This window comes from Tachysurus vachellii, chromosome 14 (genome assembly GCF_030014155.1).
Source record: "Tachysurus vachellii isolate PV-2020 chromosome 14, HZAU_Pvac_v1, whole genome shotgun sequence".
Classification (NCBI taxonomy): domain Eukaryota; kingdom Metazoa; phylum Chordata; class Actinopteri; order Siluriformes; family Bagridae; genus Tachysurus; species Tachysurus vachellii.
In genome coordinates, this window is record NC_083473.1 from 15,836,908 (window position 1) to 15,864,063 (window position 27,156).

The 27,156-nt window shown below is 38.2% G+C and overlaps 1 protein-coding gene across 1 annotated transcript in view; it reads left to right on the forward strand.

Moving 5' to 3' along the window:
• The window catches only part of grm8b (glutamate receptor, metabotropic 8b), a 127,051-nt gene that overhangs the window by 95,394 nt on the left and 4,501 nt on the right, over positions 1 to 27,156 (forward strand). Inside the window, exons 7-9 of the mRNA XM_060886569.1 lie at positions 11,382 to 11,582; positions 23,183 to 23,319; positions 23,580 to 24,515. Coding sequence (XP_060742552.1) covers positions 11,382 to 11,582; positions 23,183 to 23,319; positions 23,580 to 24,515 — 1,274 coding nt within the window. The remainder of the gene's footprint in view (positions 1 to 11,381; positions 11,583 to 23,182; positions 23,320 to 23,579; positions 24,516 to 27,156) is intronic.

Below are 27,156 nucleotides of genomic sequence, written 5' to 3' on the forward strand. Positions count from 1 at the left end.
AACTGTAAAATTGGGTAATTGCATCTGCCTTGTCAATAATGCTTATTTCTTGCCTAGCAGGACTGCTGTTAGGTGAGGTCAGTAAAGCGGAATTTCATTAATTCAGACGAGAGAAAATTTGATCATATTGACCTGTAGTGGATTTCTTAAAGTTTATGCAACCCAGTAATTGAGCAGACAACACACATAGACTTAGAAAATGCCAGAGGGTTTGGCTTTGCTTCATAAAAAGTGGACAAATGGATATTTCTTTTCATATTCAGTGTCTGAGATACAATACACTAGAGGCACAGTTGGACAGGGTTTATAAATATTTGATTGGAGATTTATGCACCGTTGAGCATTATTATTCCACTGCGTAGCAGACTTTTATTCAAAAGCTATTAACTCAGTGTTTTCTCAATGAGGCTAATGGCCAGAAATATTTGTACACATATTCTGAAAATTTCTTACATTTGCATTAAAGTTTGCAGCGACCATTGGCATATGTGACCCCCCCTTTTTTTTTTTTTTTTTTTTTTTGCTTGGCTTGAGTCTGATTCACAACATTTCCATATCAATAGGCATCTAAACAAAAGCGCTGCCTGTTGTCGGTGGTGTTTTTCACTCTGGTCCTGGCCACTAGCCTTTCCTCTAATGGCTCTGTGCCCTTTATTTGAGAGCAAAATGGGTGTCAAGGGAAGGACTGTTAGTGAGCCAAAGATGACTGCTAAGTGGAGGGCACTCAAAGGCATTTCGTCAAGCACACCGCTAGTCATGCTTTTTGGGGAAATAACAAAATTGCCATAAATATTGCATGATCTTTTGTTCAGTGCCTTCTCTCAGTTTCAGCTGAATTTGATGGCTCACTCTCTAGCTTCTTTCTTTCTCAAAGTATTATTACAAGACACCGAGGCATGCAGAAATGGATGTACGCTGTCAAGTGAAACAATGACTGAAACACCTGTTCTAACTCGCCTGTCCTGATTCAATACAGAAAGAGAAACGAGTAAAATGCTCACCATTTTCACTGTTTACCAACCCGAGAAACATTATTCACGTATAATCATTATGTTCATACCCTGCATTTTGTCTGAAGTGATGATATGTGATATTCCTGACTGATGTATTCATGTTATAGTAATATCATGTATCATTATATCCGAACCTCCTTATAATGAAGTCTTGATGAGACAGTATTCCTGCCTTCAAGCAACGTCAAACAAAAGGGCAGAAATATATTCACTGTCCTTTTCCTTTTCCTTTACATGCTGGAGAAATATGGAGAAAATACACATGGAGGAACTAAATACAGGTTTCTCTACTTGTATCCTGGACAGTAGACACCACGCTAGCTCTTTTAAACCCACTTCATCACCAGCCACTTGTTCTAATAATTGAGCACTTGTTTGTTTATGGCTACCATAAATATTTAATTTCTTAATGCAGGCAATGAGGAAGTCATTAAGAGAGCTCAGAGGAATTGTCAGTTACTGCATTCCCAAGTCAGTTAAGTCTGCCTGAGTGAAAGGCTTCATGATCAGCATTGGCAAGAGATCAAGATAACAAAACTTAGTCTGTCCAGATGAGTCAGTGACAAAATCAGGAGACCATGAAAGGATTCTCCAGGTTGACAGACATTGTTACGATCCATAAAACCAGAGCCGAGCAGGCGATAAATACGATATGTCAACCTGTTTCCACTGATTAACATTGTTTCTGTCAACACAGCAATGCCTCTTCAGTCTGTTATAGGATGCTTTTGCACACACCATTTTCTTAAGCCAAACTGTTAAATTGATCCATGTTCAAGTCGGTCTTATTGATAGATAATGCTGAGCAAGTTTTTCAGTGGACAGACTTAATGTTAATGTTGCCTAATGAGGCAAGTAGATGGTGGGGCTTGTTTTTTTCTGGAAATGGTACAATCAGAGCTTCATCAGCTGTAGTCTGGGGTCTGCTACAGCTCCAGCCTGGATGTTATCTCACTCCCAGACACCAAGCTGATCATTCCATTAGAAACATCAATGTAAATGCAAAGTTAAATTTAAAAATGTATCATACCATCTGTAATGTCATTTTGTGGTTTTCAAAAGAGCAATTTCACGCTTAATGATGTATCATGTAAAATTCCAAATGAAATACATATAATTCATTTCTATAAAGAAATATGACTGAATCACTCACTGAGCACTTGAAAGGCTGACAGAAAGGCTACAGTAACTCAGATATCCTCTTGGTACAACTGTGGTGAGCAGAAAAGCATCTCAGGATGCACAACACATTGAGGCGGATGGGCTACAACATCAGAAGACAATGCCAGGTTTCACTTTTGTCAGTCAGGGACAGAATGCTGAACCACAGTAAGCACAGCCTTAACAAAATTAGCCTTGTCTGATGAATCCTAAATTCTGCTGAGTCACGCAGATGGTAGGGTCAGAATTTGGCAACGACAGCATGAATCCATGGACCCAACTTTCCCTGTGTCAACATTCCAGGCTGGTGGAGGTGGCATGGTGGCCTTGCCCAGTATTAGTATAGTGTTCAGTGAATGCTTGTGTGTCATGGTCTTTTAAAATATAATCATGTATACAAAAGCAAGTTGATTGGTCAGAAGGTGTGGGTTAATTTAATTATAACTGCATGGACAGTATTTCCGGCTGTAACATAAATAATAAGTGATATTAATATTTTCCTTCTAACCTGTTACTGTTTCCATAGTAACAGCTCACACACCGGGGAGGTGCCAAATAATCGAGGCCTAATAATAAAACATGTTGTTTAACAATGAAAAATGTATAACCGTTGATGGTGTGGTGAAGCTTTATGTTAATAGATGTGTGTTTAAAGTTTATGGTAGAATTCTTGTGTATCTGTGCTTTGTAAGTGTCAGCACTTTCCCAGCACAGGAGAGGGTTTAGAGAAGAGGAGCTTGTGCCTAAGGGTTTCTGTGTAACACGCTGAGTTTTATTTGTCTTATTAACTTCAAAAGAAAGAAAAAAGAGAGAGGCTACTGAGAGAACAACTGATAATCAGTTTAAAAGTGTGTTGTGTATTAGTTGGAATAACCTACTTCAGATTGTGTTGAAAATATTCCACTTTGGAGCAGTAACAGCCCACAACACCCTGGAATGGATTCTTTTTGTAATCCATTTGCTCTGTCGTGTGCTATTTCTTACTTAGGCTAGTTTTGAAGTCGATGTTTTCCTGCAAAGATCATGCACATAGCCGCTTTAAAAACTCATGATTTACAGCATGATTTGCTTAAATCATTGGGTACATTAATGCTGGCTCACTAGGTTACATACTTAAGATACCATGAGTTTAAAACATTGTTCAAGGTTACAATGAAAAAGTGTCAAAGGTTGTGTTTTTTTTTTTTTTTTTTTTTTTTTATAATAAATATATGCATAATAAAATAAATTTATAATAAATGCATAATAAAAGACAGGGAAAGAAGTGCTAGTTGAAGTGTTTCCTGAATAAGTAGGTCTTCAACCGCTGTTTGAAGATAGCCAGTGACTCAGCTGTCCAGACCTCTAGGGGAAGTTCATTCCACTACCTTGGTGCCAGAACAGAGAAGAGTCTTGTAGTATACTTGCCTCTTACCTTGAGAGACGGTGGAACCAGTCGAGCAGTGCTGGTAGATCGGAGGGTGCGGGGTGCAGTGTGAGGAGTGATGCGGGCTTTGGGGTAAGAGGGAGCTGGTCCGTTTTTGGCTTTGTAGGCCAGCATCAGGGTTTTGAATCTGATGCGTGCAGCTACCGGAAAGTATAATCAGTTGAGTCTGTGAATAGATTCCATTTTCTGTACACACTCTGTACAGCAGGTTTTTTTTAAACGACTTAGTAAAACATGAATAAAGAAGAAATGTAGATCTGAGCACATTAATCTGTGATTATTTCCCCACTGATATCAGTGTGAAGTGAGATCAGATGAGGGATGGGACGATGACGAGGCTTGTGTGCAAATGCACTGTGACTTTTATCTCAGCTGCTGAGACAGAGTGATGTGTAGGGAAAGAGCTGGTATGGCTGCAGGCTTTCATTCCAACCAGGCAGGAGTCACACCTGTTTAATCAGTTCATCCTGGGCACCAATCAACTATCAAGTGTGTCTCCTATTTGCCTGGGATGAAAGACTGCAGCCTAAGGGTTAGCTCTTGTAAAGGCTCTTTGCGATTAAGATGCAGATCATTTTGTAGATAATCATAAGTAAAAACACATTTTTCACTGTAAACTGTAGAGTTTGCAAAAATATTATTGTTTTTTTAAGTAGATGAGGTGTTTTTCAGCCGCATTAGACATTGGAATGAAACCTTTCAATAGAATTACCGAATGAAACATTTTGGTCAAATATATATAATAAGGATATATATTTCCCAAGAGATATATAAAATTATTATATATATTTCACCAAAATGTTTAATTCTATAATTTTATTTAAAGGTTTTTGGCCTCCTGTGTTCCAGCAGCAGGATACCGTGCTCTCATTGCTATGGCCTGGGTTCGATTCCTGGGCAGGGAGCTACAGTAACCCAGCCACTTAAGAGTTAACTCTCAGTACCAGACCCAAGTATGGATAAAATGGGAGGGTTGTGTCAGGAAGGGCATCCGGCATAAAACCTGTGCCAAATCTAATATGCAGTGGAAACAAGAAGATATTTATTTCCCAAGACATGGCACAAATATTACCACTCTCACCACATGGCTTCAGAAGTTTTGCCATTTCCATTGTGTTTCCCTTTGTTCATTTCTTAGCCGTATTATTTTTCTGATTTTTGTGGTATTGATTTCTGGTTTTGTGTATTGACCGCTCTCCCTCCTTTGCTTGCATAAGCTTGTATCCTGTTGGTTATGATTTCTGCCTGTCCTAACTACAATTCTGGGCCACGATTTGGATTTATAAAAGGCTTAATATTACATCTCATCGACTTTTTGTAACAGCTGCAAATATCCTTCAGTAGTAACATGCTGTGCAACAATGACAGCTTTTCTTCTTCTGTTCATGTGTGCTCCTTAAAGTGTTCTTAAGATCAGAAACGAGATTTTTTTTTCCTTGCACATTTTGAGTGGGTTATTGTGTCTGCTTATTCTGTCGCATGATAATGGCAGAGGCTTTCAGAATGACTACTCCACAGATCTTGCTGAATGCAGAAACATGGACTCGGGTACTTGACACCCTTCTGCACTATGATTCATTTGACAATTTCAAAGCTTTTAGCAAACAATTTATCGAATGACTAATATAATGGTTGGAGGAAATTTCTGAATATCTGACAGCTGGTGAAAAGCACTGCACTGAATTTACTTGATTTTATCTTTATTTTTACATACAGTGTATAAGTAAATGCGTAACAATCAACAGAATTTTATTTAGTTTAGGCAATAGCTGTGTTGATTCTATCTAATATAATTGAATCTAATCCTCAATCACTCTCTCTCTCACTCACTCATTTTCTACCGCTTATCCGAACTCGGGTCACAGGGAGCCTGTGCCTATCTCAGGCGTCATCGGGCATCAAGGCAGGATACACCCTGGACGGAGTGCCAACCCATTGCAGGGCACACACACACTCTCATTCACTCACGCACTCACACACTACGGACAATTTTCCAGAGATTCCAATCAACCTAACATGCATGTCTTTGGACCGGGGGAGGAAACCGGAGTACCCGGAGGAAACCCCCGAGGCACGGGGAGAACATGCAAACTCCATACACACAAGGCGGGCTCAGGAATCGAACCCCCAACCCTGGAGGTGTGAGGCGAACGTGCTAACCACTAAGCCAACGTGCCCCCCTAATCCTCAATCATTGAACACTATTTCCATATATACCTGCTCCTGTCATAAACACCCTGCTATAACCTTACAGTAATCAGCAAACTCAAGCCAGCTGTTGGCTGCTGTCAGAGGATGTTGCGTCGCGATTACGACACCTGACAAGTTGACAGTTGGTTAAAAATTGGGCAGCATTAAAGAAATGTATTCAAGCAATTACATTTTTTCTCAACCCCATCATAAAGGACAACCTATTTAATTAATTTGTCATTTATCTAATTTTCTAATCAAAACATCATCTCTACCACAAAAGAAGCAGTGAGAGACAAAGCAGATGCTGTGGTTTCAGTGAGGGCAAATTGAATTTAGCTCTCTAAGTGAAGGCTAATTGAGAGCCTGGTTTTACTGATTAAGCTGTCGGTCATGTGTTATACCATTCACTACTAATATGAAGAAAAAATTGTTTATTTCTTACATGCTACTGGTGAAGCACAGCCTTGTGCACAGCAATGAAAGACAATATAATTTAAAACAGGAGAGAATGTTATGTTAATTGTCTTAACAGTGGCATTCCCATTATATTCCTCAATCTAAATGCTTTGAACAATGTTCCCATTTACACTCTTATTTCATTGATTTTTTTTGAAAGAATGAAGTGATGAACAAAGTCTCTTTTTTTATCTAATAGCCTGGAGGATTATGGGTAAAGTAAAGCTTGGATTAATTAGGAATAAAAACACCTGTTGAGGAAATGTTTTCATTATCTTATAACAGAATATGCCAAATTGTTCAATTCCTCTAATACTTCAGTTCAATTCAATTCTATTCAATTTTATTTGTATAGCACTTAACAATGGACATTGTCTCAAAGCAGCTTTACAGAACATAAGAACTATAGTACAAAAAGTTTTTTCTACAAAGATTAATATTATACAAAGTTCAAAATTAGTATTAGACTTATATTTAAATGTGTTTGTATTTATCCCTAATGAACAAACCTGAGGTGACTGAGGCGAATGTAGTGAGGTAAAACTCACTTAGATGGAAGAGGAAGAAACCTTGAGAGGAACCAGACTCAAAAGGGAACCTTATCCTCATTTGGGTGACACTGGAGTGTGCGATTATAAACTTTAATAAACACTAGACAGTGTTATTATGAATAATGTCCTTTCTACAGTCCAACAATTATGTACTGATTAGGAGGTTGTTGTCCTCAAAGACCACATGTAGTTGGCATCTCCTTGTTGAACGCCCGAATCCTCGTGAAACAGAATCCAACTGGAGCTGCTACTTATACTGTTCAATTAACAATTAACCAACAATTCTTATTTTTTGTTTATTAAAGAACGATGTCATTCTTTTAATCTTTTATTGTCATATTTAATGTTATAAAATGTCTATGAGGCAAGTTTGTTGTTATACTGTAACTTACATTGTTGCTGCTATAAAAGGACTTTCCCTTTCTAGCCTTTTTTAATAATAATTAAAAAAAAAAAAAAATAAATTACAGAAGGTTCAAACCCTGTCTGGAACACTTTCTTGTTGTAGAAGAGTTACCCGCTGTTACAAAGTGCTAATAAGTGCTGAAACTCCTTCCATATCTGTTCAATAAACTTTTTAAACCAATTAGATGATTTCTGGGGGCACGGTGGTTAGTGGTTAGCACGTTCGCCTCACACCTCCAGGGTCGGGGTTCGATTCCCGCCTCCACCTTGTGTGTGTGGAGTTTGCATGTTCTCCCGGTGCCTTGGGGGTTTCCTCCGGGTACTCCGGTTTCCTCCCCCGGTCCAAAGACATGCATGGTAGGTTGATTGGCATCTCTGGAAAATTGTCCCTAGTGTGTGATTGCGTGAGTGAATGAGTGTGTGTGTGTGTGTGCCCTGCGATGGGTTGGCACTCCGTCCAGGGTGTATCCTGCCTTGATGCCCGATGACACCTGAGATAGGCACAGGCTCCCCGTGACCCGAGGTAGTTCGGATAAGCGGTAGAAAATGAATGAATGATGAATAGATGATTTCTTTGATTTCTAATTAAATGTTTAGTTTTATTCTTAAACCTGTGTATTATTAGTAAATAAAATGGAGCATCTGCTTTACAAGTCTCGATAAGTGACATGTTACTAAAGAAATAATGACATATTAGATCGAGTGTATTAATATGAACTAGTGTCAATGCCATGCTGTTGCACAAAATGAAACACCTTCTGACCAGAGGATCACGTCTAAAGGTCAGCAGTGAGCACAGCGGGTGAATGATGTTATTCCAATACAAAAAAAAACATCATTAAATTTATTTTTCTGAACATTACAAAATCACAGTCAATGTCTAAATATACTCTTGCTATACTTGCTTTTTCTTATTTCTCTAATTTAGGGCAATGATTTGCCACAATTAAAGTTAGACGGGATTTTATATATGTCTCTTCATTAAAGCTTCTGCGTTCATATACTGTAGTGTTGTTTCTGTGTTAACAAGAAGTTTAAACAGAGGCCCTGGATGAATAATGGATGAATGGCAATATTCCTTATTGACTGGTTTTAGAAGAGTTTGGTTTATTTAGCAGACAAACAAGACAGTAAACAAACCAGCTGTTACCAGGAGCACAAGTGCCACAAACGTACTGTACGGCTTTTACAGAGGTTCCACTGGTTATAGCCTTATATACATTTCATTTTTGTTGTTCTTATCAACCACACGTTTCCCCTTTTTTTTTACATCCACGTTCGGCACTATCTTGTTTTTTGTCTTGTAGTGTTTTGTATTGTCCGTCTGCACTGTCTTTTGTCTTGTACTGTTTATTTACACTAGGTTGCACACGTTGCACTTTATCTGGCTAGGACAACTTACTTACAGTCCTTAGGTCTGTGTTGTTCTATGTAGCTCTATCTTGTCTTATGTAGCTCTGAGGAACGTTGTTTCATTTCACTATGTACTGTATCAGCTATACTGTATATGGTTGAATTGAAAATAAAAGCTTCTTGACTTAACTTGACTAAACTTGACTCGACTTGACCCATAAATTCCCATAATTACCAGGAGGCCTTAGATTTTTTCACAGATCTGTCGAAAAGTTCCCCATTATCTTTGACTTGCTTGCTGTTTACGTCACCACCTTGGGACGCCTATAGCTTCCTGCTGTTTCCAGATTCTTCTTCATTTTACTCTGAGACTTGTTTTAACAAGGAGACTGAAAATTCTCTCTGTTTGCGTTTCTTGTTTAAAGTCGATTTTTCTATCCCTTTTTTATTTTTCCTAGTGTTTGCAGTCTTTCTGTGAATCTGCTCTACGTTGTGTACTCTTAGGCCCCTTGTTTGTTTTTTTCATGTCCCTCATCTATATTTTCTTCTACTTCATGATCCGGTTTTTCTTACACTCAAACTCCAGGGCCAACATTTTAGACTTATTTATGTCTTTCCAATTACCTCCATTCTTTATGTTTTTTTACGAGTGTTCCCAGCTGATATTTCACCCCTGGTTAAGAGGCTCCTGGACAAGCCTGACATTTCCATTCCTGAGTCTTTCTTCGTTCTTTACTCTAAAGAGTTGAAGAAAAATGGACTGCTCACTAACTCTCCTGTTACCGAGATGTTTGGTGCGTCTACGCAGACTGTTCCGTCTTCTCAAGAGGCTCAAGCGTCTCCACTCCAATATCACTCAGTCTACTCAATGGCCCTGTGCCATGGACTGTAAATCCTTAACATGTACAGAAGTGATGATGAGTGTAGGAGTTTTATCAAAACAAATGCTCATCCAAAACCTTAAGTGCAGCTTTCTCTCCCCTTACTTCCCTTTTTTTACTTCATATCTGACCATGTTGGGTCTCTCCTAAGCGATGTTAATCCAGATCATTTTAGTTTTTTCTATTATATAATCCCAAATGTCCTAGAAGTAGTCTGAGGAAACCACCACCATTTCCTTAACTTCAGAGGACTTTACAGCATGCATAAATCCATGCTCATTTTCTTCAATCACTGCTAGCATCAAGTCAAGTCAAGTAGCTTTTATTGTCATTTCAACCATATATAGCTGTTGCAGTACACAGTGAAATGAAACGTTTCTCTGGGACCATGGTGCTACATAAAACAAAGACAGACCTTAGTAAGTTAGTCCTAGCCACATAAAATGCATCTGTGCAACCGGGTGGCCTTTTTTCCTCATAGATTTTCATTATAAACTTTGGAGGTTTATAACTCGGCAAGTTTTCGTGCCATTTACTCCGGACAAAGTTTTATTTCGGGGTACTGCCAGGTTGCACAGATGCATTTTATGTGTCTAGGACTAACTTACTAAGCTCTGTCTTTGTTTTATGTAGCACCATGGTCAAGTGCAGGACAAGACAAAAAAGACATGACAAAAAATACAAGACATCACACAAAAGACATTACACAAAAGACAATTAAAAATAACAGCGCCGACCAGTGTAAATACTGTATGTTCAATCAATATTGTGCATGCAGAAATACTGGGATAAACACAGTATCGTAACAGCAGTTGCATGAGGTATTGTAAAGTATTGTACAAAACAGCAATCAACTGATATGTGAGACAGCATGTGCAAAGAGCAAAAACAGTGTGCAAAACAGCATGTAAACAGTTTGATGAATGTATCATGGAAGAGTGTGTATACTGTATGGTGCAGGATGGTGCAGTCCATACAGTTGATGTGTGTGTGTGTGTGTGTGTGTGTGTGTATTGTGCTCGCTACAGTTCCGTTCAGTTATTAAGAAGTCTGATGGCTTGTGGAAAGAAATTGTTACACAGTCTGGTAGTGAGGGCCCGAATGGTTCGGTATCTTTTTTCAGAAGGGTGAAGAGAGTGTGTGAGGGGTGTGTGGGGTCGTCCACAATGCTGTTGGCTTTGCGGATGCAGCCTATGGTGTAAAAGTCCATGATAGAGGGAAGAGAGACTCCAATGATCATCTCAGTTGTCCTCTCAATATGCTATAGCATGTGTAGTTAAGATAAATAAGGAAAATAATCAGTTTTATATTATAGAGCATACTAGATCTCTGCAAGAAACAACAAAAATAATCAAGAAGATTGACAAGACAGGTTTCATCTAATCTTCTTATTAAATTAAATCAGCTTAATAGAATACAAGAAAATATTTATACTTCATAACACACACACACACACACACACACATATCTGCATGCAAATATTTTCTGTTTCTGTAGATTTATAATTAAAAATAATGCCATTACAATCAGTTTGAAAATGAAACAAGAGACGGCTGCAAATATTCAGCAGATTAGTGCTATTTGAATTGAAATTAGATGTTTATTTGTTGGGCTTTTGGTCCTTGAATTTTTCTTCTTTTTTACCTTAACAATGGATGCATGAACTGAGGACTTAGCAAAATGAATAAATGAATAAATTATCAAATAACAAGTCTGAGACTCGAGAAGAAATCTCTGTGCACTATATTTGTGTAAAGAAAATGTTGCATCATAAACATTGAAAAAGGAACAGATTGGGGGGAAAACTGTTCCTTTCTTCAGCCAAGCTTTCTTTATAGCAATCCTCTCTGCACGTTATTCTGCTACATCATTATCTTTCTGCCTTGGCTTTTGTTTCCCTTCATTTGTGTTTTAACTAGCTGTGTTTTGGGCTTGCTTTTAGGCTTGGAGAAGGTGGGCAGGGACTCCAGTTTCGAGCAGGAGGGAAAAGTGCAGTTTGTGATGGATGCAGTTTACGCAATGGCTCACGCTCTTCACCGCATGCACAGAGACCTGTGCTCAGGAAGTCCAGGACTCTGCTCTCGCATGAGCAACATTGACGGCAAGGAACTGCTGGGTTACATCCGCAACGTCAGCTTTAACGGTGAGTTTTTTTCCTTTCTTTTATTGATGGCAAACCATTTCCTCACCTCTTGTGATGTGAGAGGAGATGATGTACTGTATTTGAACAAAAACCGCTTCATTACGCTTCCATTCATTTGCCCTGACACCTAACTACGTCTTTTTGTTCTCTCTAATGTTATCAACAAATTCTAATCAGCCGACACAGCCTTCTTTTACACTCTCTATAGCACTGAATTGTGCATATGTTTGTAACGACTTAATTCCTTGGCAGTCATCATTGCTCCATTTCATCTTCCTTTACTGTGGATCATACTTAAACTACTTGCGAAACAGGGTCTTTTTCCCCTCTCATTCATTTCCTCCTTCATATTTGCTGCTTTTTAGCTTTGCCTGCTTATTTTCTTCATTCATGTGTATTCTGTGGACTCCTCGCATCCTGGAAACATTCATATGAGACCTTCTCATCGATTAGCTTTTGCAGTACTGGAAGTTATACATCTAAGACGTTATTTTTAATTGTCTTGACTCGTATTTTGTAGTGAATTCACTTGGGATGGCATTTAAATTCATACACTTTTCTACTTTTCCTTCAGATATTCTGCTGTTATTGTGTTTACTTTTCTAAGCAGTCTTTTTTTTTTACGATTTATGTCAATATGGTGTGTCTGTATGTAATTCATGAAATCTTATACTGTACATGTCTTAAAAATGTTTTTCATTCTCGAGATAGATTTTAATGCCAGGATATTTATATTTTATTAGTTTTTTTCCACCAGGTATGAGTGGAAAAATCAGTATCAGTATATGTTTTCTGCTACTTGCAGACACTGATACTGGCCGTGTCTCTGCTGCATTTCCATGTGAGCTACTGGCAGGAGATTGCACACTCTGACAATGAAAACACACTACCGGTTTAATCTGTTTTTTATCATTTATGAGTGGGTGAATTCGCTGTAATTTTACGTTGGCTGTTCATTAGTGCATACAACAGGCTTATGTCACATAGCATCAACTGGAATCAGATCTCAGGTTGTTGGGATTACTTTTTTGAGTAAATGATAAATGATAAGGTACCTGTATAATGTGGTTACCAGATACCAGTATCTGTATCAATGCATATAAAAATAATTATTTTCTGGTTTTGGGCCTTTACAGCTTTTGATTTTTATATTGCAATGAAAGAAATCCAAATAATTTTTTGCACCAGCATTTTCAACTTTTTTGCTCTACCCTTCTTAGCTTTGGACTTGGCTCTTACTAACGTTACATAAGTCAGTGTTGAGTCCGTGATTACCAGGTTATAAGCTAGTAAACACGGTATTAGTACACTTTTTTTTAAAGCTAATCACTTTTTTGCTAAGCTATTCTGAGCTATATGAATTTGTAATTGGACATAAATTGGAGATAAGTTTGTTCAAATTTTGAATTTCAAGGTTCTGTTTAAAGTTACTTAGTTCTTAACAATTGAACTTTTTAGCATAGCCAAGAATATAATAAAATAAAATCTGGTGGGGAAATATAGATTATTTTAGATATTAATTTTGAGTGGATAGCAGACAGTAGTGCTTTGACAGATTTAACCATTTAATGCACGGTCTAGCATGAACAAATCTCACACACACACACACACACACACACACACACACACACACACATTCTCCAGTGACCGTGACTGTTAAGCTATTACATGATGCAAATGTTTATTCATCAAAACTTATTTTGAGAAATTCATGTACAATTTCTTTAAGGAATTAAGGATTCACGAAGGCACGAATTTCCACATCCCAGATTCAGTATGCCTTTATCTCTCCTATTCCTCACACTTAGCACTATCTGAGAGTAACATTAGAATACCTATCTCACCTCAGAGGGTGTGAGAGTAAAATAGGAAGGTTTGTGAGCAGGCTTTTTAAAGTGGTGCTTGATTGCATTGCTCAGCTTAACAAATGTGAAAATGCAATTTAAAAGGTTTGTGGTACTGGGAAAAAAAAAAAAAAAAGATGAATTCATCAAGCATGGATGTGACCACAGGGCTAAAGCTGCAATGTATGTTCCAACAAATCTCAGTACATTGTTGATGCCTGTGCTCAGTATAATTAGTGCTTGCTTAATATTACCCCACAGTGTGGAAATAATATCGCTCAAACAGTTTAGGGAAAAGTTTTCTAATGTATATTCATGTGAGTCAACATTTCATTATATACCAGACAGCTTTGGGTTTTTTGATCATACTGTTTATCCTGTCTAAATGTACAACAGTGCTCGATTGAACTTTACTGTTTGAGGATTAGGAGCAATTTGCTTTCACTATTCTAGAGAAGAAGCCTTTATTTAGTCACATGTACATTACAGCTCAGAGAAATCTCTCTTCGCATATCCCAACTTTGGAAATTGGGGTCAGAGCACAGTATACAGCACCCCAGACCAGTGAGGGTTAAGGGCCTGGCTCAAGGGCCCAACAGTGGCAGCTTGGCAGTGTTCGGACTTAAACCTCGATCCTCCAATCAACAACCCAGAGCCTTAACCACTTGAGCCAACCCTGCCAACTACAGCTGCCTGGTGGTTGACTGCCAACTCATCTGCAATCTCATACATACGTTTATTTATCTATGTGGTTTGAGATGCTGAAAAAAGAATATGGCTCTCAACAGCAGTGTGTTGCTTGTTTATGGCACTTGAGTCTTGCTAATTCCTGGGTTACGCCATATGATTTTAAGAGGATTCTTTACATAGTATCATCTCTTGTTCAGTGAGTTAAATAGAAAGAAATTGTTTACGATAAAATACAGACAAGTGACATGAATGTTAATTAGTAATAGTATTAAAGATTGCCTTTGGTTCTATTTGGATATCGAGCCATACAACAGAATGTTTCCGTATCAGTGAGAGTTTCAGTTTTATAGAACAGACCTTTCTGGGAATGTCCTGCCGAGCAAGGAACTTTCATTACAACATAGAAACTTTATCGGCATTGTGTGCCTAATGTTCCCTGGTGTACAAGATGTTACGTAGAAAAGATCTCTCTATTCAATAATTAAGGACAAAAAGGACAAAATTTGCATGACACCCCCAGCTTTGCTCCCAACACTGACCCAGAAACATTTCATTCCTTTATCTTCTCCGCTATCGATATTCTCTCAGTTACCCACCGGATAAGACATAAGTAATTGATTAAGTAGGTGGAAAAAAATCACTGAATATATTCTAGCTAGAGCAAATATCCTCTCAGCGTGTGTGTAGGATACTGATTAGCTTTAAAAGAAGAGAGCGATCAATAGCCGGTGATGCACTCAATAAAGTAAAGATCTCAGACAGCTAGGTCTCAGCACTAATTAGAGTTGTCTGTCTGTATTTCAGTAAGAGCCATCACAGTATCGGGCTGATTCAGTGGAATGCACTGAATTAATTGGACAATTAGTCTCTTCACAACCGCGGTGTCTTGTTCACTTAGTATCTTGACCCTTGAAGCAACGGTTCAGCCAAAAATGATATTTTTCTCCGCTCTAAATGTTTTCATTCAGCCAGGACATGTTTGATCTCTGAGTCGGTTTCTTTAAGCTTGCACTGAAAACCCATGTTTAATGTTATAGTAAATAAGCTTTTTTATGTAGCAGACATGAGGATGTTCAGGTTCTTTTTAGGAGTAACGAGGATGTACAGGACTAGGAACGAGCACATCAGAGGGACGGCTCAGGTTGGCTGTTTTGGGGACAAGGTCAGAGAGGATAAATTGAGATGGTTTGGACATGTACAGAGGAGGGAGATGGTTATATTGGTAGAAGGATGTTGGAGATGGAGCTGACAGGTAAGAGATCAAGAGGAAAGCCAAAGAGGGAGGATGCTGAGGATAGAGTTAGGAGGAAACAGATGATTCTCTGTGGCGACCCCTAACGGCAAAAGCTGAAACAAGTAGAAAAAGAAGAAAGAAGCTTTTTTGTGCAGTTCAGCATTCAACAGTACTGTATGCTTCACACATTTGCCTTAAACGATATTAAGCTGCTTCCAAAATGACATGCTACACCTCGTGCACTTACACTATGCACCTTCTAACTTCTAGTGTATAAAGGGTATAATCATCTTAAATGGAAAAATTAACATTTATTTATTAACCAGAAGTATAAGCTGCTTCCTAGTCATTGGAAAATTACAACAAATGTACGTGACACCACTAGCTTTAGCGGTATACAATGCATTTTTATAAAAAAGGAATCACACAACCTGGGAAAAATTTAAAACACATTCCTAAGATGTGTTGTCCAGCCATCCTGAAAATTTGGTCTCATTCAGCATCAGCCTCTTGAAGCCACTCCCTTTTTTCACTGCCTAAACAAAACTGCAAGCGTGAGTGCATGAAGTGTCCAACGTTCCACACTTTCTTTTTTCACTTGAATAAGTGCATCATCTGGATACTTTAAGTGCATTTCTTTTTGTTGGGATTTTACAGTGTGAAACCTCTACTCATAGTATTTATACTACAAAAAATAATGCATATGAATTCAATTTGGGACGCACCTGTTGTTTGTCTCAGTAATACTATTTATACACAAAGTTTTAATAAATAGCATTTATTTTTCCATCTGATTTACTTCCTTCTGTACCAAACCACCTTAAATATTTTCCCCTACATCTTCTCATTTACAGCATTTAGCAGACACCATTATCTAGAGTGACTTACAATTTGTTTCGGTTTATACAACTGAGCAATTGAGGGTTAAGGGCCTTGCTTAGGGGCCCTGCAGTGTCAGTTTGGTGGACCTGGAATTCGAACCTATGACCTTCCGGTCAGTAGTCCGACACCTTACCCACTAGGCTTCCACATCCCTTCTCCTACCTTCTACCATATCTTATGTGGAATGATAATGAGCTATATGCCAAGGAAGAAAATGATACCAGTTTCAAAACTGCACTTCTTACTCTAAGTGGCAGGATCTGTACGACAGACAGTTATGGATTTATTTGCAAAAGATTTTTTAAACATGGTGCAAGCATGGGTGAAAGGCAAAACACAGATATTATACAGGAGAATAAGGGTAATTGAGGCATAAGGCAAAAGTTAAGAGTCTACAATAAAGCAGGAATCAATGCACAAGAGATCAGAGGTCAGAAGAGGTCACAAGGCTTAGACTTGCAGATTAATAGACTTTACATTGCTTCCACAGCACCTGAGATTTAATCTATATTATTTTTTTTTTCCTAGTTAAAACTTTGACTAACATTTTTTTTTTTGTTTTTTTTTTTGTGATTAATGGTTTCCTACATTTCCCTCAGTCCTGTTTGAAAATCTACTGATTGAGGAACCAGCATGAATTAGCCCATGATTCATCTCTACATAGAGAGACTGTTGCTACAGCAGCACGTTAGTCCTTTTTTCTGTCCAGATCTTTCTCAATCTCATATGTACAGTATGTTTTATGGGGGATGTGGTAGCATGGTGGTCAAGGTGATGATCGGAAGGTTGTGATTTCTAATCTCAAGCTGGGCCCTGCGCAAGGCCCTTAACCCTTAATTACTCAGCTGTAAAAAAAAAAAAAGATAAAAAATGTAAGTTGCTGTGGACAAAGGTGTATGCCGTAAATGTAAATGTTCAAACAGATCAATGCCATTGTGCTTGTCTTGATCTATGGGAGATAGCTAACTAACCAAGCCATCTCTCTCAGTGCCACTGCATCATATAGCTGTACTGCTTTTTGAAACTTTTTCAACATTTGCCATCTCTGGGATTGCTAGGTTGGAGTTTGTGTGATGACATAGACATATGCATTCAGTACGAAGTACATATATACAGTAGGTGAAAAGAAGTGTGCCAAAGTGTGCCAAAACTACACCTTCCTCCAAGATCCTGCAGTTAGGATCAAATGCACAATGTGCTATCCTATAAGGCAATGGGACAGGCGCAGATAAGCTGTCAGAATCTAAAAGCAGGAGGAAGCATGTGGGCCCTTTATAAATGCCACTGCTATAGTTATTAAATGTTGCTCCTTGTGGTTAAACAGTACATTTCACCTGAGTAACACCGGAGTAAATTGATAACTCAACGGTATAAAAAATATCGCAGTTATTATGACACTGTAAATCACATGACATTGGGAACATGTTGGAAACAGTAAATATGACCGAAAATCAGAGGAAAGAATTGAGCATTTCTCCTCAAACGCCCCCAAAATGCTATCAAAATGTGAATTATCGTGTGTGTGTGAGAGAGAGCGAGAGAGAGAGAGAGATGGTAAGAGAGAGAGGATATAAACACAGATATAGTGATCAGTACATTCTGTACATCGACAGCTGAGCTTCAGCCTACCTGCTGTAAGTCACAACACATACTGTAACGTCAAATACACATATGGTGTTCGGCTCAACACTCTCGGAACTTTCTCACCATATCCCTAAACAACTGTGGCTCGTTCCCAGCTAATTAAGCAGTCTATATAATTTTACCACCAACCCATATTCTTTACACAGCTTCCACATGCTCTCTGCTCTCAGCACTTCATTGTCAGGTTCTGGTAGGAGCTCAAGTTTATTAGTTCATGTTGTACACAGTGCTGCTGAATTCTACGTGTCTGATTTGTCAGAAGGTGTTGATTAATTTCATATAACAAGTCAAATGATAGGTTAAAAATAATATGGTTATTTTAATATACGATAACGTTCATCTTATTATTAGACTAGTAACAGAAAGAACAGGTTTTGTTTCACACAAATATATCATTGTAGATCTGGTGTCTCTTTTTGTTAGGAAACATTTATTTATCATTTACAGAAGGACTCTTCATGACAGAGGAGTCTCATTTCTTGGTGATATGACAAGCTGCATTTATTTGTCTTCATACTTGTTTCTTATTGATCAGAGTTTTATTAAAATCTGACCAATAATAGTCTTCCATGAACTACATTTGTGGTGGTAGAGAAATAGTATAAAATTAATTTTCAGCCGGGGGCACGGTGGCTTAGTGGTTAGCACGTTCTCCTCACACCTCCAGGGTTGGGGGTTCGATTCCCGCCTCCGCCTCGTATGTGTGGAGTTTGCATGTTCTCCCCGTGCCTCGGGGGTTTCCTCCGGGTACTCCGGTTTCCTCCCCGGTCCAAAGACATGCATGGTAGGTTGATTGGCATCTCTGGAAAATTGTCCGTAGTGTGTGAGTGCATGAGTGAATGAGAGTGTGTGTGTGCCCTGTGATGGGTTGGCACTCCGTCCAGGGTGTATCCTGCCTTGATGCCCGATGAAGCCTGAGATAGGCACAGGCTCCCCGTGACCCGAGGTAGTTCGGATAAGCGGTAGAATATGAGTGAGAGAGAGTGAGTAATTTTCAGCCAAATATTCCTTTCAGTCCAGCATGACAAATCTAAACCAACATCTTTTTCCTACTTATTGTTTTTAAAAGATTTCCACTGCCAACACGGAGCAAAGATTTGCACCTGATATTGGAACTGGTCCAGTGTTGATTAATATTACAGAGATTCTTAATCCAGATTCCTCTTTTTTTTTTGCTCCACATTCAAAAGCTAGTCTTTATTTTTTTTTTTTATCTTTTTGTCACTTTGTGTGAATGAAATGTACGTATTTGTTTGGGAAATGTTATGTCTATATATTAAGACAATTCAGCTGTTATTATTTCAAGAATTAAACTTACATCAGGAATATTGAGCTATACGGTCCAGTGACCTTTTTTAAAGGCCATTAGTCCCAAGTCTTACAAGACTTTTTTTTATATCATCTCTGTCTCTGTCTCTCTCTCTCACACAAATGCACAGACAGACATGATAATTAACCTTTTGGGAGCATTTTGGAAAGAAACCTTCTCCCTGATGATGAAACAGTCTGGCTCTTTGACTTTCTGTAATGTTTGGTCAGAAATACTGTGCTATAGTAAATTCACAAAACAACTTTCTATACATTTATGCTTGACCTTCAGAGGTTAATTCCATAGTGTCATGAGAAACATTAAGGAAAATACACTTCTTGTCACTAGTTGTGGATAATGGAAGACCTAGAGTCATAGAGTCTGCCATTATTTTTTATATCGCCTTGTAATGATCGTTCACCGCAATGACTACATCACCAGGTCGCTCCAAGGAACTGAGAGGCATGCTGCAGGCGCTAGGTCTGATAATCATTCTTTTCAAACAGAACCAGTATTTTATGTTTAACTTCAGGGCTAAAATGTTAAATGTGATGTGTGACAAACCACAACAGAATCCACAGTACACACAAGATGCTTAATCAACGTCACATAAAATAACGCAAAGCTTTTGGTTGACATGTTTGTTGTAGCTTTAAGGCACAGCCTTTTTGTGCACAAATTAGATTCTAAATAATTATATTACCATGAGTTCTTTTGAGATTCTGCAAGCATGACATAGTCGTTTTTATTGGTCATATTTTTATCATTTCCGAGGACAAAATCATCCAATATGAACTCCTGTCAGAGTGAGGTATTGCTGCCAGACTGTAGATGACTTTATGAGGTCGAAGGTCATGCCTCAGGGAAGTTTCCCACATTTCCAATGCGGATAACCTTTTCAAAGGCTGGATAGAAATGCTGCAAAACCGATTCAATAAACTAGTTTAATACAAGGAGAGAAACTACAGTGTTGATGATGCGATGATGTCCCCGCTGAGATAGAGACCCTCACACAATATTTTAATAGGTTAGAAAACAAGGCACCCCGCAGCATCAGTAAATTCCTTTTCCTTTCTTTGAACGAGTCCACAATTGAGGTGTCGTTTGTGTCCCGCTGAAATATTTACAAATATATCAAAGGTAAATGGTATTTCAAATATATGAAAATTTCACAAGCTTTTTACAACTATTGTATCTGCTATACCTGCATAAAACATTTAAAAAAATAATACAATAATAGAAGAAGAACAGAGATATAGGTTCTGTCATCTATTATAAAGATAGAAAAAACTGTGCAGTGTGTTTCAACATCATCCACACATCTTTGTTACAGAATAATATAAGTCTGTATGAGATCATGAGAAGAAGAAATTTCTATCAATCGTTTTTCTTTTTTCAGTAACAGGGATTGGAAATGGCACTTTAAAATTTACCCAAGTTATAGACTAGAATAAATATTATAAGATAATAAGGAATTGATATCATTTATAGAAGTAAAATCTATAGAAGAATATCCTTAATATCTGTATATCATCAGTGTGTATGCTAGTTAACCACCTTGTTTATGATTACAGGTTAAAAAAAACCCTTAATAATATTCTTTTAAATGATGTTACTCGTTTAAAAGCAATACAGAGCCAAACTATCGTAGAAGCTGATATCAGAGATACAGTAGGTTTGTGTAATACTCAGCTACATTGTCTAACAATTATCATAACAATCATAACAATTTTAGACAAGTTTAATTTTAATGTGTTTCATGGGCTACACAGCACTCCAACTGAGAAATCGCATTTATTCCATGAAACCCATTTATCCAATAATCCTGGAGTTCCTGCACCGAGTGTCTAAGACATGTATTTGTGTAGCTAGGTTAGTATTTACTCAAGGAAAGCTGATAATCATTCCACTTGAGAATACAGCTTGTGTAACAGCATACTGGTAGAAATTGCTATATTGTGGAAGAAATTCTATCAGGAAAACATAGCTATTAAATCGAATGTATGCTCCAATCCAAGCATAATAACAGAAGTTGCCAGCAGGGTTGGTTCACATAAATATACATGCTGCAGCTTGGCTTAAATACAGTATGCATTCTCTTTATCTGTGACAAGAACCCCAAAGGTTAGAAGCTAAATACTGCTTAACTAAAGTACTATCAAGTCAAAGCACACGTTCCAACACACATTTTTACACATAACAAGCAGGTGAACTCTGCATCATTTTGTGTATAGTTTGTTTATTTCTGTATCTTGTGCCATGTGTATTTTTCACACATCTTCGGTAGATGCTTCAGCATGCATCCTGTTCCTGTGCACAGCCATGGTTGATTGAACTTTTACCAACAATTTGCTATCATTGTTCTGTCCTAACTGACAAGAGGACAATCTGAACAAGCAGCTAATAAATGAATCCAAAATAGCATGAAGCTCTGAAGAATCTCTGCAAAGTACAGCTGCCTGTGGGCAATTGCCAGCTCATCTGCAGTCACAGACGCTTCATTGCCTTCATGCACACGTTTATTTTTATGAGATGCTGAGAAAAGAGCACAGCTCTAAACTGCAGTGTCTTGGTTGATTATTGCACATGAGCTATGCTAATTCCTGTGTTACACCATATGTTTTAGAAGCTGTTCCGTACACACTAGTAGGTCGCACTGAGTGAGTTTAATGGAATGAAACTAAGATTAAGACAGGCTAGTATTTGGGATGTTTCATTAGCATTTACTTAGCATTTTCTGCGCAGGACTAAAGACATGCTGTGTACATTGTATTTGTGTTTGTCACACTCTATTTACTCTATTTGGTGCTTACTTAATGTATTTACGTCTTACTTGTTCAATATTAACTCGATTCAATTATAGAGAAGTGTGACATATTTATTCTGTGTAAAACTGCTGAACTGAACCAGGGTCAGTGTTAAAATCCAGCCTTTTTTTTTTTTTTTTTTTTAAGCAGGCAATTAGTAGTTCATAAGCTGTAGAGAAGATTTACAATACATCTGTTCTTATGGTGAAATGTAGGCAGTAAGTGGATCCACTTGTGTACATACATTAAGCCTAAATTACAAAAGGTTGAGGCTTTAATTGCCATCTTTAATAGATTGATTTCTTAATTAGCGAAACATCCATTTTATCTTGTCAGGTTTTATGCAGCCCATTCTGAAGAGCAGCTTTCTAATTGAGTTCACAAAATGGCTCTAACCTGTGATTAAGCATGGCCTTGTTTAATCACAACATCTTGTGAGTCTGGTAGTCATTCAGTCACTGAATCAGTCTTTGTTCAAAGCAGGCAATGTGGCTAATAGAGAAATGGTCACAGCCATGTGCTTTGATGAGGAGACATATGGAGGTTTTAATGGGATTCAGCGGTGAATTGTGTTGCCTGGTGTTATGGTGCAATAAAGTGCTGTAGACATAATGCATGTGTGAAAGTTTTAATTTTACTCATGAGCATTTACAGATGACTGAATCCGGCTGGACTGTATTTTTGCAGGCTTTGAGTCCTGCAGGCTCGCGCTTCCTGTGCAAGCTGCCTCTCTGCAGGTGTTTTAATGATGCATCATATCCTAGTCCCCTGAGATGCTCATTTGTGTTACTGTCCTCACTAATCATGCTGTTGTCTCTTAAAATGCTTGATCTGAAATTCCAAAAAGCCTGAGAGAAAGTCAAGTATAGCTCACAGTGATGGAGCTGTAATGCATAATAATGATTAAACATTTGCTGAGGCTTTATGAAGGATTAGTGATTTTCATATCATATGCGATGTAACCCTGGACACCAATTCCAATCTGATTAGAATTATATAGTGTGCTTTGGATAAATATATTTAAACACATGAGGGACGAGTAATGATTATTATAAAGCTAGCCTTAATGTCAGAAGTAAATCTGCACTACTACACTGGAGACAAGGATATCAGATTCTACAGTATATTAAGCAAGGATTGGCATAATGATTTTCATTCGTTTTTTTCCCCTCCCCTACTCTCTTTAACAGGTAGTGCTAAAACCCCTGTAATGTTCAACGAGAACGGAGACGCTCCTGGAAGATACGACATCTTCCAGTATCAGATTACAAACGATTCTGCTGAGTACAAAGTCATTGGACACTGGACAGATCAGCTGCATTTAAATGTGAGGAATGGCATATATGCTATTGTGTATTAATTCATATGTTTGGCTGAAATAAGAGTTCATTTTATAAAGGTCAATGAGAGTAAATGTTACTGATATAAATGATGACTGGCCATTTTTACTGTATTCACAGTCAGACGGTCAAACCGTTTCATTTAATTTCAGTTAATTCAGTTTAATTAAATCTTGTAAAAAAGCATACTAAGAGCACATCCTAATTTAGAATGGATACCCATAATTACACTTGTGTACTTCTCCAGATGGGCATCATGCAGTGGGTGAGTGGGGACTCGTCTGTGCCCAGCTCGGTGTGCAGCATGCCCTGTCAGACTGGGGAGCGAAAGAAGGTGGTGAAGGGTGTGCCGTGCTGCTGGCACTGTGAGCGCTGTGAAGGATACCACTACCAGGCCAACGAGTTCATGTGCCAGCTGTGTCCATATGAGCAGCGGCCTGACCACAACCGCACTGGCTGCCAGCCCATCCCTATCATTAAGCTAGAGTGGCACTCTGCCTGGGCCATGATACCTGTTTTCATCGCCATTCTGGGTATCATAGCCACCACATTCGTGATAATTACCTTCATACGCTACAATGACACACCAATTGTACGCGCCTCAGGCAGGGAGATGAGCTATGTGCTGCTTACAGGAATATTCCTCTGCTACATCACCACATTTCCTATGATCGCAGCACCCGGACTGGCTGTGTGCTCATTCCGTAGGCTCTTCCTTGGACTGGGCATGTGCTTCAGCTATGCCGCACTGCTCACCAAGACCAACCGCATTCACCGTATCTTTGAGCAGGGCAAGCGCTCAGTGGCGGCACCACGTTTCATCAGCCCTGCCTCCCAGCTGTTCATTACCTTCAGCCTAATCTCAGTGCAGCTCATGGGTGTGCTGGTCTGGTTCATCGTCGACCCGCCACACACTTTTGTGGATTATGGTGAACAGCGCACACAGGACCCTGAAAATGCCCGCGGCGTACTCAAATGCGACATATCGGATCTTTCACTCATCTGTTCTTTAGGCTATAGCATTCTCTTAATGGTCACATGCACTGTTTATGCCATCAAAACCAGAGGAGTACCAGAGACCTTCAATGAAGCCAAACCTATTGGATTTACTATGTACACCACCTGCATCATTTGGCTTGCTTTCATACCAATCTTCTTTGGGACAGCACAGTCTGCAGAGCGGGTGAGTTTAAAGATTTATGAGTGTCCTGTTTTGCTCCTTTTAAACACACATGCACTTTAATAAAAATTCTGAAATTACACATGAAAATAATAACAAAATAGAAACTAAAATTTGAAAAGGATATTAATTTCTCTATGAATTTCTCTTGGCTAAAATGGAAAGGTGTTAGTTGAACCTTTCCACACCATTTCAACTCGTCAGTTTCACATTATTACTTTTTTGTTGTTTTCTGTATGATAAAGTTTTAGATATTAAAATTAGAGCTAGAGTTAGAGCAGTTCTTTCAGATTAGTTCTTTCAGTAAATCTTTTAAAATGATTTTAAATGGTTTTGTTTTGTTACATATACTTTAATAACTAAAGTATGACAGATTAAATTATTAGACACTGACACAATAATGGACAAAACTAATTTTGTGAGTGAGACCAAGAGAGGAAAGAATGAGAGCAAACCACCTAAACACTAGCTTTATAGTATGTAAAATGCCTAAACCCTAATCTTAGTACAACAACTACCAAAAACTTCTTCGATCTCATTTTAATGAAAGTTGAATTTAAAAATGAACAGAAGAGACACCTAGTGAAAGAAAATCTAGTGTCTATTATAAAACTATAATTAACATATAATGAAACCTATAATGCAGATGCGCCACATAATCTCAAGTGAGTTAAGAGATTTTTTTTTAATGGTGTTATGTTTCCAAAGGAATTTTAGAATCAACATGGTTATTTTCCTATAAGGAGATTTATCATAGGAGTCTCAGGTAATGGTTAGTAAGTTTTAGGTCCATTACAAATTCTTTTGCAAAAGAGAGCATTGTGGGCTCGTGACATCATGACAACCTGAGAGAAAGAAGAGATGTGTGTTATAACAAGTGTTATAAGTGATATATGACTGTTATAACAAGAACTTACAACATGTCACCCTGTAATAAATTAAAATTTCAAATCGTTGGCAAATTGTTATGCTGTTAGATGAATAAAACACTACACGCCATGCTGTTATTGGAAAATGATTAACTCTGTTGTGGTAACAGTGCTCAATCTTTATGCCTGGCTGCATCACACCAAATCAGGATTTGTAGTTTTTTCATACTAGCTAGAGGTGGACGATTTGCTTTGACGCATCGATTGAAAAGGGCGGCAATTGAAATCAAGCCAATAATCGTAGCAACAACTCTTAGGTAAAAATAATTCATCTATAAACGGTGTATTGCATGTGAATAGTGTAAAATAGTAAGGACTGAAATCGTCCTTTAATATGCCTTCATCATGTACAAATTAACATAGGCCAAGTCCAGGTTCTGTATACAGCGAAGACATTTATGAGTTTTCTAAATTGTTAAATAGAAAACTGTTACCGTATGGAAGCCTGATATCGTCACAATCCGTTGTGTTTTATTCTGTACATACTTTAACATACATAGGAATTCAATTTAAAAATGTTATATTAATTAATCATTGTGTTATTAACATATGAACTGACAAATCTTGGATGGAGTAAAAGTGTTCCCTCGTCAGATGTTGCCTCAGTTCTTTATATCTGCTGAGTCTTTACAGCTGATGAGTGGAAAGCTATAAACTTTTTTTCCTCACACAATATTTTGTCCTTCTACTCATTAGTGCAGTTGTTTTGTGTCTGTGAATAACCCAGTAGCATCATTACACAGTCACTGCTTGAGCAATATCCATGCTGATTGTTTATTTTCTCCCTTAGACAATTCCAGTTGCTCGATGCATGATGCCTTCTGCTGGAGTAGTGTTATCTTGTTACTGATAACATTGATATGGGGCAAAAAAAAGAAAAGTGGCTCACGTTATATAGTTCACACAAACGGATATTAGAGTCTGAACATGAGGACAGTCTCTCTGGATCTTACCGTGCTTTCTGTTAGATACCTCTGGTTCAGACAGGCAAGACCTAAAGAGACAGGACACTTTAACACAGACCTTACACAAAGGTACACTTCGTTCCTGTGTGAGTTTAACTGGATAAGAATGTAGTTTGCGAGAGATTATTAGTTTTAGTGTAGTTTGGAAGAGTAAAGACCAGCTACTGAGTAATATTTCTTAGCTTGACATTTTCTCTGTTTCAAATGTAACTTCATTTTCCTCATATTAACGGGGTTAGCAGGTGCATTTATCTGTATTAGCTGTGTTTGTAGATTTCTTAGGAGAGTAGTGTCATAGAAAAATGATTTCATAGCCTGCAATTGCATTATTTTATTAACTTACTCATGCTCAAAACATTTACATTATATCATTATACTGAATACTTGTTAATGGGCTACATGGTGATGCAGTGGCTCCAGGGACCCTGATTGGGTTACTGTGGATTTTTCCACTGTGTCTGTGTGGATTTTTCCCAAAACCCATGCCAGTAGGAGGCTGGGCTTCACTAGATTGCCCATTGGTGTGAATGTGTGCATTGTGCCCTGTCATTGGCTGGTCTCCTGTTCATAAGATAGGCTCTGGATTCAGCATGGCCAGACTAATGTGCACTGTATTGTCAAAACTATACACACACCAAACCATCACACCTATACGTGCTGGTTAAGCAAACTGTTTCAAAATAATGGGCTTTAATATAGAGTTGGTCTCCTATGATCCTCTGGGAAGGCTTTTCACTAGATATCGGAGCA